At 38.0% G+C, this 15,912-nt stretch overlaps 1 protein-coding gene across 4 annotated transcripts in view; it reads right to left on the reverse strand.

Moving 5' to 3' along the window:
* Positions 1-15,912, reverse strand: part of NARS2 (asparaginyl-tRNA synthetase 2, mitochondrial) — a 170,473-nt gene that overhangs the window by 88,425 nt on the left and 66,136 nt on the right. For 3 of the 4 annotated variants that reach the window (XM_087433513.1, XM_004434042.2, XM_087433514.1), the window contains 3 exons: positions 5,097-5,229; positions 194-292; positions 44-81 (listed from right to left, as the gene is read on the reverse strand). In XM_087433513.1, the coding sequence (XP_087289639.1) occupies positions 44-81; positions 194-292; positions 5,097-5,229 (270 nt within the window). The remainder of the gene's footprint in view (positions 1-43; positions 82-193; positions 293-5,096; positions 5,230-15,912) is intronic. The other variant, XM_087433515.1, reaches the window with a different exon arrangement.

Here is a 15,912-nt window from a genome sequence, read left to right on the forward strand (position 1 = left end):
TAAAGTATGAATAAAGTTCAGAGAAAATATAATATCTACTTACATTAAAAAGTTGTTTTTTAGCATATTTTCTAATCTGTCCTTGGTAAGAAAAGAGAAAAAAGAAAATTAATTAAATGTAATTATATTCATTATATGTAATTAACATATTTAAAGAGTAGATATATTGGGCTTTATCCACAAAACTAATTACCTTTTGGCCAGGAGCTATGAATCTGTGACAGAGTTCAACATCTTTAGGACAATTTGAGAGAACCATCATTGTTGCCGTCTTGAAGAGCCTCTCCATAACCTGAGAGAGATGACACAGAATTGCCTGACAAGTAAGCTACTTTATATGAAAAACCTGGTTAGGGCCCTATAAGGACTGCTCTCAGGTTTTAGTAACTATAAATCCATTATGCCTCTTAATCCCTGAATATACTAGAGCAAGTTAGTTCAGTTTTCCAGATTGATCAGAGGAGGCATCACAACTTCTTCTCAGAGGTGGTAAAAAAAAAAAAAAAGAAAGAAAAATATTTGAATCTTTTGTTAACAGTTTCAATACTGGTATTAATTTTATTTATTTATTTATTTATTCCCCCAAAGCCCCAGCAGATAGTTGTATGTCGTGGTTGCACATCCTTCTAGTTGCTGTATGTGGGACTCGGCCTCAGCATGGCGGGAGAAGCGGTGCGTTGGTGCGCGCCCGGGATCTGAACCCGGGCCGCCAGCAGCGGAGCGTGCGCACTTAACCACTAAGCCACAGGGCCGGCCCTCAATACTGGTATTGAAGTGGGATGTCAAATGAACAGCTGAAACTGACTGATGCCTCTCTAAATTTCAATATACCTCACTTGTAGAGTCAGGATAATAACAGTACCTAGCTTACAGGATTGTTGTGAAAATCCAAAGAGATAATCTATGTATAAGACTTAGCTCAGTACCTGGTCAGAGAAGCACACAACAAACATCAGTTGTTGTGAAGAGTGAGACACTTTGAAAAGCGCTTCATTTGCTCATTGGCAAATGAAAGTAAGCTTTAAAATTAGAGAAGCAATGAGATACAGCCACATCTAAATATATACACTTTTGCTTTGCTAAAGCATAAAGTAAAAATAACACAAATCATTATACAACACACATCAGTATGTAAGAATTCATTCTGCCTGGGGTGTCCATAGAAGTCTCATGGGAAAAACTTGTTTTTAGAAGAAAAAAGTGATTGGAATGGAAAATATTTCTAAAACATTTTTAATTGGAACTAGAATTTTTGCTCTGCAGTCAGTGAGATCATAGTAGGACCTCCAAATGTTGTACTCGTAAAGATAGATACATTTATAGAGTACAGGCTGCCTCAGAGGCAGGTACCTTCCTTTCCTCTCCTGCATCACGGGGATATCCTATCAAGGCTGGAAACACAGCAGGGACATAAGCATCTACTGAAGTAATTTAACAATGATCAGATATAGGAAAGTACTTAATTACGGAGTGACTACCAGATACATTTATTTTTTTATATATACAAAATATTTTTCTATTTTATATATATTTTACATTTTTATATTTACATATATTTTGTATAGGAATAAGGAATAAGTTCATGGAAGAAGAGCAAAAGGAGGCTAAAGATCTTTTGCCTTGAGGCTATATCACCTTCAATCTAGCAGTGAGATAAAGCAATCACTAAGTAACTGAATGATTTATGAAGGGTCATATCCCTCAGTCACTAAAAAAAGCCGATGTGTATTGGAAGGAAAAAAGAACAAGCTGACTTGTACTGGGAGGAAAAAAGAACAGGCCGATTGGGCAGTATGCCTGCACTGCCGAGGGACGCCATACGCCTATCTGTAAGATGAAGACTTTGACCACTGGGGTTGTTAAATCGGTATCTTTCATGAGCAGTAAATTTCCAGTGAAGAAGAAAATCACTGGCTTCTCTAACCTTCACTTTCAGACTATGCTCTATAAATATATTTGAGGAAAACAGAAACTTAACTGAGAGTTAGCATAACCCTCAGATGTTTTTAAAAATATATTATTCAATGGCATTAAAATAGTAATATTCAACTGCTTATACCTGCTTCATGAGTGGAAAAAATCCTTTGTTATAATATTATGATTCAATCTTTAAGGGACTGCTCTTCATCAAGATAATAATTTCCACAGAATGTAATTTATAAAAGGGAAAAAATTAAGAGAAGCAGAAGATTACTTTGGGGGGAGCATACTTTTTTCTTCTTTTTTTTAAATTTTATTTATTTATTTTTTCCCCCAAAGCCCCAGTAGATAGTTGTATGTCACAGCTGCACATCCTTCTAGTTGCTGTATGTGGGACTCGGCGTCAGCATGGCCGGAGAAGTGGTGTGTTGGTGTGCGCCTGGGATCCGAACCTGGGCCGCCAGCAGTGGAGCGCGCGCACTTAACCGCTAAGCCACAGGGCCGGCCCTTTTTTCTTCTGTTTTTAGGAAAAAAATTTATATTTAAATTAATTAAATCATTCAACAGAGTATGCCTTGAGTGCCACTCAGTGGAGTACCAAATAAAAATTATTTAATTACAGAATATGTAATTATAGAGCAAAGATTATAAGGTTTAATAAATTCTAACACAATTTATGTATTGTCTTTGTAATTTTTCCCTCTGGTATCTATGTTGGCGCAGTAGAGTCAGGGTCAAGGCAGAAACAGGGAGGTAAAACGTGTGGTTCAATTCCTTACAATACTCTCATTGCCTGAGTAAAATAATAATACAGAATTGGGTAGTGGGCTCAAACTGAAAGCTGCTTAAGAAATTTTACTAACACCTTGTGAGACTCACATCTTGAATCCCTATAATCTAGAAAAGGGTTACTTAACAGTGTTACTAGTGACATTTTTGGCCAAATAATTCTTTGTGGAGGGGGAGGGGACTGTGCATTGTAGGATGTTGAGCAGCATCCCTAAGCCTTTACCCACTAGATGCCAGTAGGAACCACTCTCCCCTACTCCCCCAATCCTACTACTGCCCCTAGTAGGGGCAACCAAAAATGTCCCCTGGTGGACACTGATCTAGAACAATCAATGGGAGATGTTAAAGGAGCATCTAAGTGGACACTGTGGTGGGTGGCCAGAACACTCCTTCAGGACCAAGAGCTTTACCTGCTGGGAATATTAACTGCTGATGGTTCACAGTTGAGTCCCTCCTCGGGAACTGTCCAGGCCAAGACTGCTGTCTTACCCAAGGTTAGCCTCTTCCCAAGTCAAGCCCCTCTCCAATGACTGGCTGAAGGGGGGAGACACAAAGGCCCACCCCCTTGCCTTCATGTGGGACAACTATGAAGGACCATTCCAGCTCCAAAGTTGCTCACAGAATTTGCTAAGGCCCATGTTTGCAAGTGCATCACAGTTCAATTTTTCCCTCTGCCCAATGCTGCTTGCCTCCTTTCCTCACAGGTGGTGTTCTCCAAAGCATTCCCGAATAATCCCCCACCTGCAAATCTCTGCAGAATTTGTTTACCAGGAAATCCAACCTAAGATAAGATCATAAAATAGTGAGTCCATTCTACTTGGTGGTATATGTATTTTTTAACTGGAATTGGGTCATTTACTGGGTGAATCAGAGTAGAAAGATATATAAATGAATAAAAGTGAGCGTTGATGAAAACTGCTAAAATAAACATGCTGTAATTACAAATCCAAACTAAGAAATTAACCAAAATGGTATTGGATAGAGAATTCATAATAACAACAGTTAACAATTTCTGGGTACTTACTAGGTGCCATGAACTATGCTAAGTGCCTTATATATATATTATCTGTCTAATCCACTGAACTTCTCTATGATGTAGGAATTATTATTCCCATTTTATAGATGAGGAAACTGAGGCTCACAGAAATTAAGTCCCTCGTCTAAGGTCACATAGCAAGTAAGTGGTGGAGCTAAGAATCAAATCCTGGTCCATCCAACTCAGGAGCTTGTGTGCTCTATCTGGATTATGGCCACCACCTCCTAAAAGGGCTCCCATCCCTATTTTTATCTCCCTCTAAATCATTCTTCATATTGCTGCTAGAGAGATGTTTCTAACATATAACTCTGACCATGGCCTTTCCCAACTAAGAACTCTCTCTCCTTTACCTTTCAGATTAAGTTCAGGGCTGGCCCTGTGGTTTAGCGGTTAAGTGTGCGCACTCTGCTGCTGGCGGCCCGGGTTCGGATCCCAGGTGCGCACCAGCACATGGTTTCTCCGGCCATGCTGAGGCCGCGTCTCACATGCAGCGACTAGAATGATGTGCAGTTATGACATACAACTATCTACTGGGGCTTTGGGGGAAAAAAAAAATTAGATTAAGTTCAAACTCCTTAGGATGGCATTTAAATATGAGGTCTGTCTTTCATGATCTGACTCTTGACTCTCTCTCCAGCCTTATCCCTTGCTCCACAAACAGAGCTCTGACAGCTCCTGTGGATGCTTTGTAATATAGCTGTATAGATGTTTCTCTAACTATAAAGATGTTTTATTTGCCTAGCAAATAGCAGGAGCTACTACTTACTGAGCCTGCTATGTGCCAGAACCCTTTTTAGGAGCTTTACATTATATATATTATTTCATGTACTCCTCACAATAACCTTATGGAATAGGTACTATTATTCTCATTTTACAGTTGAGAAAGCTAAGGACCACTAAGGTTAAGAAACATCATAAAGTTAACGGCAGAGCTCGGATATGAACTTAAATCTGTCTGACTCTTGTACTTTAAACTATTATTACACTAAAGGAATTCAGTAGATGCTTATTAAATTAAGTAGTTCTCCATCTTCTTCACTCTATGAACACCTGTAATGCACAGATGTCCGAGGTAAAAATGTATACAGAAGCATTTTAATGTCACAGATGCCTAATATTTAGAAACTCATGTGGTGCATAACCATGTTTGCTCAATGACAGACACATATCTGACGGTGGTCCCATAAGATCAGTACCATATAGCCTAGGTGTGTAGTAGGCTATACCACCTAGGTGTGTGTAAATGCACTCTATGATGTTCACACAACAAAATCACCTAACAACACATTTCTCAGAACATATCCCCATCGTTAAGCGACACGTGACTGTATTTTAAAACTTGCATACCTACCTGCATGAGATCTTGAAGGCTATCAACAAAAGAAATCTCGGCTTCTACCATGTAAAACTCTGCCAGGTGTCTCCGGCTCTGAGAATTCTCCGCTCGGAATGTTGGACCAAAGGTAAACACTTGAGTAAAAGCTCTGCAATTCAACATTCAGAGTATAAAAATAGGATTCACATGATTAATTAATAGTATTTAAAATACTCAGTGAGCTCTTAAGAAAAAAGTTTTATGTCTGTCTTGTCCACAAATCCACTCATATTAGCTGTTATATTTCTCTAATGGATGATAATAATAGTTTCATTAAAAATGTTACATTTATAGAAACCACTTTATCCCAAAGGAATTTGCAAATGCTTTACAAACCCTATGGCTTACTAAATATAGAATAACAACCACTTCTGGGTGCACTCTACTGCAGCTGCCTTAAACAGCGGGCAACTACATTTCACAGCAATTGAGAACAAAGTAAAGGAAAAATACCACAGCCCAAGAAGCCACACAGAGAATCTAGATAGTAATAGTTAAACTAGAATTTTATGTGCATAAGGTGTGCTAATTATTTTTTAAACGTGAGAAAAGAATATCTGGTGTGTAGTGATTTGTCTTGTTCAAAGCCTGCCCGAGTCCTCCATAACCACCTGAAATCTGGGGGTGAGGATGGATTTTGAAGAACTGTCTACTCTTTTTATGGTTTTCATGAAGGACTATAGCTCAACAATCCAGACGGAAATAAAGAAATTCTTACAATTAAATTCCTACAGAGAAGTAGACACTACACCTTCATTCTTTAACACTTCTAGTCAGTCTCCCCCATATGGAAACAGGGCAACAACTGAGATTAGATCAGGCAAATATGGAGTAATGAATATTTCCTGAGGGCTATCTAATCTTTGAATTTTAAGTTTTGGTAGAACAAAACAAGAGGTTCAGTGCTCCTTAGCTATTACAGTGAGCACTCTTCATTTGTCTGTCAGCAGTCAAATAACAGTAAAATGAGAAACCATAGTGCAGAAAATAGATGGATTGTGGATATACATACCAGTACCATTTTTTGTTGGGTTGTTTTTTTAAGTAAAGATACTCTGGGAGATGAAACAGTAAAACAGTTATAGTGGAAATCAAGAGATTTACTTTTTCTTTCAAAAGGCCATTTTAGATAAGGCCTAGCTGGTAAGAAGCTTAGAAATTTACGTTTTGGTTCTACAGCCACCTTCCTGAGACCAGGGTCAGTTAACCTCTGAGAACCTTAGTTTTTAATGGAAAAATAAACAGTAAGAACTCAAAAATATTACTATGGTAACCTCTCTCCCAAGATTCAGATCCAGACTTGCCTCCTAGAATGTTCCTGAAAACACTGAACCTGCCTTGGCAAAATGAAAACTCTTGCCCTACTCACAAAAACAAACAAAAAACAAAACAATGAACAATTCTGTTTTTCTTTTTACATTTCTCCAGCTCTGTTAATCTCGGTTAATCCAGCTAGTCACCCAAACCAGGTCCCTCACCCCTCCTGCACTGCCCAATTTCCTGTATCATATTGATCACAAAATTATATTGTTTACACCTAGGAAAACTCTTTCAAATCTAGAGACTTCTTTATCTCCAGATACTGTCTTAGTGTAAACTCTTGTGTCTTGCTTGGAACACTACAACAGTTTTGTTTGTTTTTTTTTTTTTTGCTGAGGAAGATTTGCCCTGAGCTAACATCTGTGCCAATCTTCCTCTACTTGGTACACGGGTCACTGCCACAGCATGGCTGACAAGTGGTGCAGGCCTGCCCCTGGGGTCCGAACCCTGGAACCCGGGCTACTGAAGTGGAGAGTGCCGAACTCAACCACTAGGCCACGGGGCCGGCCCCTACAACAGCTTTTTAATTGGTGTCTGTTACCAGTCTTTCTTCCTCCAGCCCCAAACTACTATGAGTTTTCAAACTCAAACCTGATTTCATCAGCCCTAATTTAACAATCTTTATGATTCCCCACTGCTCAAAGGATAAAATTCCAACCTTTGACCTGACTTTTCCTTCACAAAGCCTTTTCCTAGCCGCATTGAAGACTTCTCCTTACACAGCATGCCCCTGCACACCTTTAAGCCTTTGCTTAGGCTGTTTCCTACTCTAGGAGCCCACCTCCTGCTCCTCTCTCTCCAAATGGCAAATTCCCATCTATCTTTCAAGACTTGGCTCAAATGTCACTTTCTCTTTGTAACCTGACATGAGGATAACACTTTGTTCATCTATTTATTATATAGAATGTATCACTTTGAAATGTAATTATGTATTTTAGTATCTTTCTCCCCTAGTAAACTATGAAATCTTCCAGAGCAGGAATCATGTTTTATTCATATTTGCATCTCCAGTGCCTAACATAAAACAGCTGCTCATGTTGAATGAATGAGTACTAACGATGACAGGCTTCCTCAGTTGTAAACTGGAAAAGCACAAAACATCCTCACAAATAGTAACATTACAAATAATGTACAGAAAAATGCTCAGATATATTTTACTGTGGCTGTTACTCAGTACCTAAAATGGGTCAAACAATCTAGATCTGTCCCAAACAATAAATTAAAAAATTATAAGGCCTTGAGTTTCCAATCTGTGACTACACAGTCTCTAGGTAGTGTATATAAATAAATAAAATGACATTTCTTTTTGGTATTGCATCACAAGAAATTGTATATACAGATATTCACTAACAATAAAGGATATTTTATTGAGATTTTCCAGGGCATAAATAAAAACTAGGTGGCATAAGTGAAATTTACTTTGGGGGCTTTGAGGGAGACTTCCAAGAAATGGGCAGTTATCTTCCTGAACTACAAGGAAGGCCAATGGGATTGCTGTTCAGAAGAGACATGTTATTTGTATGAAGGTACTAGGTACAGAGAAGACAGTGGTTTCTAAAATGAACTACAAATTCAAGTCACAAGGGCATCTGCTTCTCACATGGCAATTCTATGTAGGGTACTCCAAGATGAGTAGCGATAGGAATTTTTTACTTAACAGTGGTTAGTGATTTTCCCTAGCAATGGAAGGTAAGCTGTTTAGTATAAAATATAGAAGAGGATCATGGATTTTTATTTTAATTAAAGTAAGGACCAGGCTCCGAATGAAGAACCTAAGAGTTAAGTATTATTCTAATAGAGTAAGTAAAAACTAATAACCTTTGCTTAACAATTAACTTTTGATTAATTGCTTCCTTTGATTTAACAGAAAGATAAAATGAGCTGCTTCCAGCTCATTTTATATGTTGAAAAATTGCCTAATTCAGTTTCTAGTCTTTAAGCAGATGAATGTTTCAATCATTCAATAATGAGTGTCCTATTATAAAAGTAGCGGTGGTGGCAGTATGGTAGTGACAGTGGGTACCATTAGCAAGTGCCCCTTGTGGGCCAGGCAATAGATGTAAAAACCTTAGAGTTAACGCCTTTATCGTTAACTCAATCAAGTGTGTATTATTAACTCAATCAAGTGTGTATTGTTACTTCTATTTTTCGGGCTAAGAAATTGAAGTTCAGAGAGGTTAATAAGCTTTCCCCAAAGTTATACAGTCATAGTCTAAGAAGTGGTGGAGGCCAGATTCAAATCCAGGTCTGATTCCTAATGGTCACAGCCTTAATCACGAGATTAAAATAATCATGCTCATAACTAAACACTGATAAACTCAGAAAATTAGAAAGAAAAATTTGTAATACATCCCTCCCTTCTCAAAGATAACTAGGGTAAGTAGTTTGGTATATTTCCCTTCCTTATGAATAGCTTATTTGCTTTACATGTTAAAATTATAGCTTTCTAGGATATGTTGCCTTCATGTAAATAATGAAAATGATAAATTTTCATCAATATTTTGTAACCTTTAGCAAATCATCTAGTTTTTCTGGACTTCAAATTCTTACATGAGTGGGAGATGGGAGCAGCTTGTTATTAATCTCTAGTATCTTTTGCAATAATTTTGTTTCTAGGTCCATGTGAAATTGCTCTTATTTTAATTTATGCTGATTTTTTCTTTTTCTCTGTCTTCAAATGAAAGCCACTTGCAGCAAGGCTTGGACCAACCAACGTTTAAAATAAGGTCTGAGAACAAGGCCATTTCTAAAATAAGATACAAAACCAGGTGAAAGGCCAGTACTGCTTGAGAAGAGACCAGCAGAAAAAGAAAACATTCAGCACTAGAAAGCATTCTCGTGCCAAATTATGGAGAGAGGAAAGCTATATAAGGAAAGTCCATGAGCTTGGAGTTGATGTTTAAGATAACAAAAGTACACTCAATACACATCAACTAAGATAGCTACAAAAATGGCTTTTTAAAAATAAAAAGTAAAGTTACCAAAAAAAAGGTTCGACAAAGGTCGTTTTCTTCCTTGTGTGGAGTTTTACGAAGCCCTAAATTGGCAAACGGATTACTCTAAAATGGTTACTGATTGCTTGCTCTTTCTTGCTCTGAAATTTAAGAGCTAAGCTTTATATTTTGTAAGAATAGAGGAATTACTGTTCTTTAGCTGGGAAAGAACTTATCATTCAGCATAAGTTGGATCAGCAACTTTCCCTAAGGCCCCCCCACTCCCAACCTCCTATCACTTCTTTATTGCCAGTTCAGTAAACGCTTATTAACATGAAATGAAGCGAACTCACAGACAGCTTTAAACTGGCTTTTAAAATAGTCTTTGTCAAGTGGTATTCCTACCATTCAAAAAATCATCATCTATTTTACTACTGCTTTGTTTCCACTGGACTATCAATATTGTGACGTATTTGTCATTCATTATTTCTACATGCCCAACAGAGTGGACTCCAGTCATCTCCTTTTCAGCTTTCCCTTATTCCTCTGACAATCCTGCAATATACTTCGTGGAACGGTATAAAAGAGATGTAGCTCTCACCATTTCGTCAATTCATGTCAAGATGCCTTAGGGAGGATGCACTCTAAAATCTAAAAATTCTTTAACTAATTCTTTGCTAAACATTTCTGCAAAATTAAATTTTCTTTAACATGTCCTCAATATTTGATTTGGAACTGAATTTGAGGCCCAAGCAAAATTTAATCTTAATTTTATGATGAGATTCAAAGTTTGATGGAGTCTGACAACAATCCTGCTGAAGGGAGTGTGGGTTGGCTACTCTTTTCTGAGGAGATGACATTCCAGCAAAGGAAACACCAAGCACATAGATGCCGAGGTAGGAAAGAACCTGACATTTTTAAAGAACAAAAGTAGGCCAGCAGCCAGATGAATGGTAAGAGATAAGGTCAAGAGGCAGGAAGGGATCAGAACACACAGGGCCTTGCTTGTAAGCCGCAGCAAGGAGAGTCTGGATTTTATTTGATGCTCCTTGAAATACTCTCTCCTCTTGAAATATTTAACACTGTATTCTCCTAGTTTTCTTCCTATTTATCTGACCTCCACCTCTGCCTCCTTCTACATTCTACTCTGGCTGTTCATTAAACACTAGCATTCCTCAAAAGTTAGTCCTAGGCTCTCTTCTTTTCTCACTGTATACATTCTCCCTAAATGATCTCACCTCAGCCAATGATTTCAATTAACTACCTATTGGCACACAATTCACAAATTTGTATCTCCTGCCCAGACTTCTTTTCTAAGCTCCAGAATTATATATCCATCTGCTTAGCTGATCCTTTCACTTGTCACAAACAGAACCCACACTTTCCCCAATCCCTCACTTTGGCTTCAGTCTTCTTCCAACCTTCCTAGTCAATCCTCCCATTAGGCTCTTTAATAACACCACATATTACTGTTCACAGCACCTTTCAAAACAAAAAAACTGACATATATAGATGTGATTATTTGCTTAATGTCCATCTCCTTCATTAGACTCTAAATTTCATGAGCAACCTTATCTACTTTTTTGGTTCATTATAGTATCTGTCTTAACCAAGTGCCCAACACACACACATTAGACAATTAATATTTGTCAAATAAGGAAATAGGTCATTTTCCATAAAATATGCTGATCTCCAAACTGAATCTTCGAAACAGCATTGGGATGGGGGTGAGGATAGAAAAATAAGAAGAGGAAGATGGTAAACAGAATATCAACTACTAAACAAAAAATTCTATTCTCTGAAATAATTTTTCACAGAAGGCACTGGGAGATAAAGAATCAGTTTTTTGAAAAGTGAGTGCCCACATATTAGTTTTTATTCTGTAGGCTACAAGTAAATCTTTGAAAAGGACTAGATCAGGTGAACTTCTCTAATTAGCAAAGATTTTATTTTATTTTTTTAAAGATTTTATTTATTTATTTATTTTCCCCCCAAAGCCCCAGTAGATAGTTGTACGTCATAGTTGCACATCCTTCTAGTTGCGGTATGTGGGACGCGGCCTCAGCATGGCCGGAGCAGCGGTGCGTCGGTGCGCGCCCGGGATCTGAACCGGGGCCGCCAGCAGCGGAGTGCGCGCACTTAACCGCTAAGCCACGGGGCCGGCCCAGATTTTATTTTTTGAGCAACTGAAATATTACCACATGAAAAAAACTACCATAAGTCTCATTCTGTGTAAACAGAGCAGCACCTGGTAAAGAACCAGAGTGGACACCAACAAATGAGAACAATTACTGCCACTTCATCATTCCTGCAATGACGAGCTCTTCAGAGGACTGACTGACTGGTTACGAGGTCTTAGAAAATAACATTTTCCTAAAGCGTCACAATTTGCTGATTGTTCTTTCTAACTGAATATTTATCCTCATGTTTCAACAAGATGCTAAAATCGTCTTTCCAAAAAAGATAAATTTTACGAACTGCATCTATTCATGCCTAGATTATCCCTCTCACATTTCTCATATGTAGCGGTCCTTGTATTCAGGACTGCTAAAGAGAATTACAAGTGAGTACTTTAATTTAGGTACGTGCACCACATGGTATTTACATGTTATTTAAGTCTACAAAGATTTCAAAGGTTACCTTTTTTGAGGCCTGATCCTACAGAGGTAGACGATTCATTATGGCATTGAACTCTCAACAGTTTCCTGGGCTCAAGTTCTGTACAGATGACCCTTACTTTTTTAAGGTTATGGAAGCAATTAAGAGCATGTACTCTAAAGACCTAAATTGAAATCCTGGCTCCTTCAGTTATCAACTAGCCAAGTTAACTTTGAGACTAAATTTCCTCATGTGAAAACAGGGTTAAGTATACATATGTCATGGTGTTATTATAAAGATGAAACAAAATACACAAAAAGCTGAACCTCATATTAACTATATGGTAAGTGTTCGACAAATGGTAATAGCTATCTTTTTGTCTCCTTCCTTTCCACAGGTCTACAGCTCTCATTTGGTTGATCTCAAGACCTCTTAATACTTTCAATTACTGCAGATCTCAAAGAGATTTTGTTTATGTAGGTTATGTCTATCAATGTTTACCATTAAAACTGAGAAATTAAAAAAAAATTATTTCTTTAAAAACAATAAACCCATAAGTCATGACGAACATTTTTTAAATAAAAATTCATAAGAGGAGTGGCACTGTTAACATTTTTGTAAATCTCTTTCATATCTGGCTTAATAGAAGACAGCTGGATTCTCATATCTGCTTATGCATTCAATCTGGAAAACTTCTGGTACACTCACGAGAGAATGAAAATGAAAAAGGCAAATACTGTTTTATATTATTATGAAAATAGTTTTAATCTCAAAGGATTTGCCTGAAAAGAGTCTCAGGGAGCCCCAGAGATCCCCAGACCAAACTTTGAGAGCCACTACCTTAAGCAATGGTTCTTAATGAGGAGTATTAATTCTAGGCTTTATCTCTGGAGGCTGCCATCCAGAAAATCTAGGGAGGGTCCTGGCCATGAGTATATGTAAATGTTCCACAAGTAATTATTATGTGAACCCCTGATTAAGAACCACAACTCTAAAAATAGTTTAGATCCCTCCCTAATCAATATACTTTTTTAGAAAGTTTCTTGATGGCTATAATTTAAAAAAATGGACAATAATATGTGTTGGTAAGGATGTGTAGAAACTCCTTGTACATTGCTGGTGGGAATGGAAAATTGTGCAGCTGCTGTGGAAAAGTTTGGTGATTCCTCAAAAAGTAAAACATAGAATTACCATTTGATCCAGCAATTCTACTCCTGAGTATATACCCCAAAGAAATAAAAATGAGTGTTCAAACAAAACCTTTTACATGAATGTTCACAGCTGCATTATTCATAATAGCCAAAAAGTAGAAATAACCCAAATGTTCATCAATGGATTAATGGATAAACCAAATGTAGTACATCCATACAATGGAATATTACTCAGACATAAAGAGGAACAAAGTACTAATATATCCTACAATACAGATGAACCTTGAAAACATTATACTAAATGAAAGAAGGCAGACACAAAAGGAGACATTTTATGATTTCATTTCTATGAAATATCCAGAATAGGCAAATCCATAGAGACAGAAAGCAGAAGAATGACTGCCAAGGGCTGGGGAGAAGGGATAATGGAGAGTGACTGCTTCATGGGTATGAGGTTTCCTTTTGGGGTAATAAAAATGTTCTGGAACTAGATAGTGTGTTGGGTTGCACGATGTCACTAATAGTAAATTTCACGTTATGTGTATTTTATCACAATGAAATTTTTTAAAAGTTTATTGAAACTAATTGTCCATCAGGCACTTTACACATGTTTTATTTCATCCTTGCTACCCTATGAGGCAGGTGATTTCACTTCACTTCACAACTGCAGAAACCGAGGCTTAGACAAGTTAAGTACCTAGTCCAGAGTAGCACAGCAAAGCTGGCTTTAAGCAAAGCAGTTTGACTACACTGCCCACTTTCTGTTGTGCTGCATGTGCGCACTCTTCAAAACTAAGGAAGTGCAGCACAGATGATCAACAGCTCCAGAAACCCACATAACACTATCATACGCTCCAAAGAGAAGTTCTGCACTTCAACATCATGGTTATCCAGGCGGCTTTGCCCCTCTATACAACATGGTCACTCCCTTCTTGGCGGCTGCTCCTGACTCACCCTTCTTCCACTTGCTGTCTCTGCGACCGCCACTTCCCACCAGTTACAGCTGCTCTTTTCCGTCTATGCTTTCCTCCATCTACAGCTCCTTAGTGGAAAGGGGATAGTCATTTATACGCATTGATGGTCAATCAGGTTACATTTTCATTCCATTTTCGGTTACAAAAAATGGTAATACATCCAATATACTTTATAGCTCTTTTTGCTGTGGCCACTTTTGCTCAAGCTCAGGGATTTACCTGAGCTTGACTTCTCTTGTGGCATCTTCTTTCCCTCCCCCTTCCTTTAGCTACTTTTAGGTCCAGAGCCACTGTGGAACATTGTGGACCCTAAAAGGGTGGACCTAAGTAAAAGGAGGCTTTGTGACAAATGCTCAGACGATCTAGAGCAGGGGTTCTAAAACTTCAGCATGCATTAAGCATCAGCAGGGACTTGTTAAAACACAGCTTACTGGACCCCACCCTCAGAGTTTCTGCTTCGGTAGGTCTTAATGTAAGCCTGAGAGTTTATATTTCTACAAATTCCCAGGTCATGCTGGTCCAAGGACAACACTTTGAGAACAAATGATCTAGAGCAGTTCTCAATTCTGGCTGCATAGTAGAATAACCTATGGTACTTCAAAAAACAATCTTGATGCCCAGTCCCACCCCCCAGACCAATTAAATTCGTTTTCCTGGGGGCTTGATCTGAAATATGATGCACTTCTATTTTTTAAAAAGCTCCTCAGACATCTTAATGAAAAGCCAGAGTTGAGAACCACTGATCTAGACCTTCTAATGACCAATTATGATTGAAAGTAAAAGGCACATGGACCAGCCCTGTGGCTTAGCGGTTAACTGCGCGCGCTCCGCTGCTGGTGGCCCGGGTTCGGATCCCGGGCGCGCACCGATGCACCGCTTCTCCGGCCATGCTGAGGCCGTGTACCACGTACAGCAACTAGAAGGAGGTGCATCTATGACATACAACTATCTACTGGGGCTTTGGGGGAAAAAAATAAATAAATAAAATTAAAAAAAAAAAAAAGAAAGTAAAAGGCACAAATAATTGATACAAAAGGTGTTATTTCACAAAAAAGTACCATTTGCATAACTTTACTATATAGTTTTATATATATATATATATAACTATATATATATAGTTACTATATAAGTTTACTATATAGTATAGCATAAGCTATACATTATGAATAATATAAAACATTTCTCATATTCTTGACAGACTCCAAATCAGAGCTTGGTCTACGAACACAAAAGCACAAAGAGACCACGGCAGACTAGAACCAAACGCAAATGCTTTTAAAGGAACACTTAGCTTATAGAAATAATACAGAAAAATCTCTATTACTCTGCATTCATTTTCCCCAAATTCTAGAAGAGGAGGAAGAGGAAGGAGAGGGAAGAGATGGGGTGGGGGAAGGTGGAGAGAGGAAGGGGGAGGAGGGGGAAGAAGACGACGACAAAGACACACACACACACACACACACACACAAAGAATAGAGAAATGTTCTTTTGAACCCTGCAGTAAGTCTTTCTTTCACATGTATACCAAGGGACATATACAGAGATTTACAGCTGCACTTGCATGCACTAGCAAAACAGTAGGAAAAAATATCCATCAATAATAAAATAGATAATTTGTGGCATATTCATACAAAAGAATATCCTACAGCAGTGAAAATGAATAGACTATACAACATGGATATAACTTAGGAATATAACGTAACAACATGGATGTTGTCAGGAATATAATGTTAAGGGAATAAAGTAAGTCATAGAAGAATACATACAGATGATTCCATTTACATAAAATTCACAAACTTATAAAACTAAACAATGT

The sequence above is a fragment of the Ceratotherium simum genome, chromosome 7, assembly GCF_057802395.1.
Source record: "Ceratotherium simum simum isolate JZ-2026a chromosome 7, ASM5780239v1, whole genome shotgun sequence".
In the NCBI taxonomy this organism is placed as follows: Eukaryota; Metazoa; Chordata; class Mammalia; order Perissodactyla; family Rhinocerotidae; genus Ceratotherium; species Ceratotherium simum.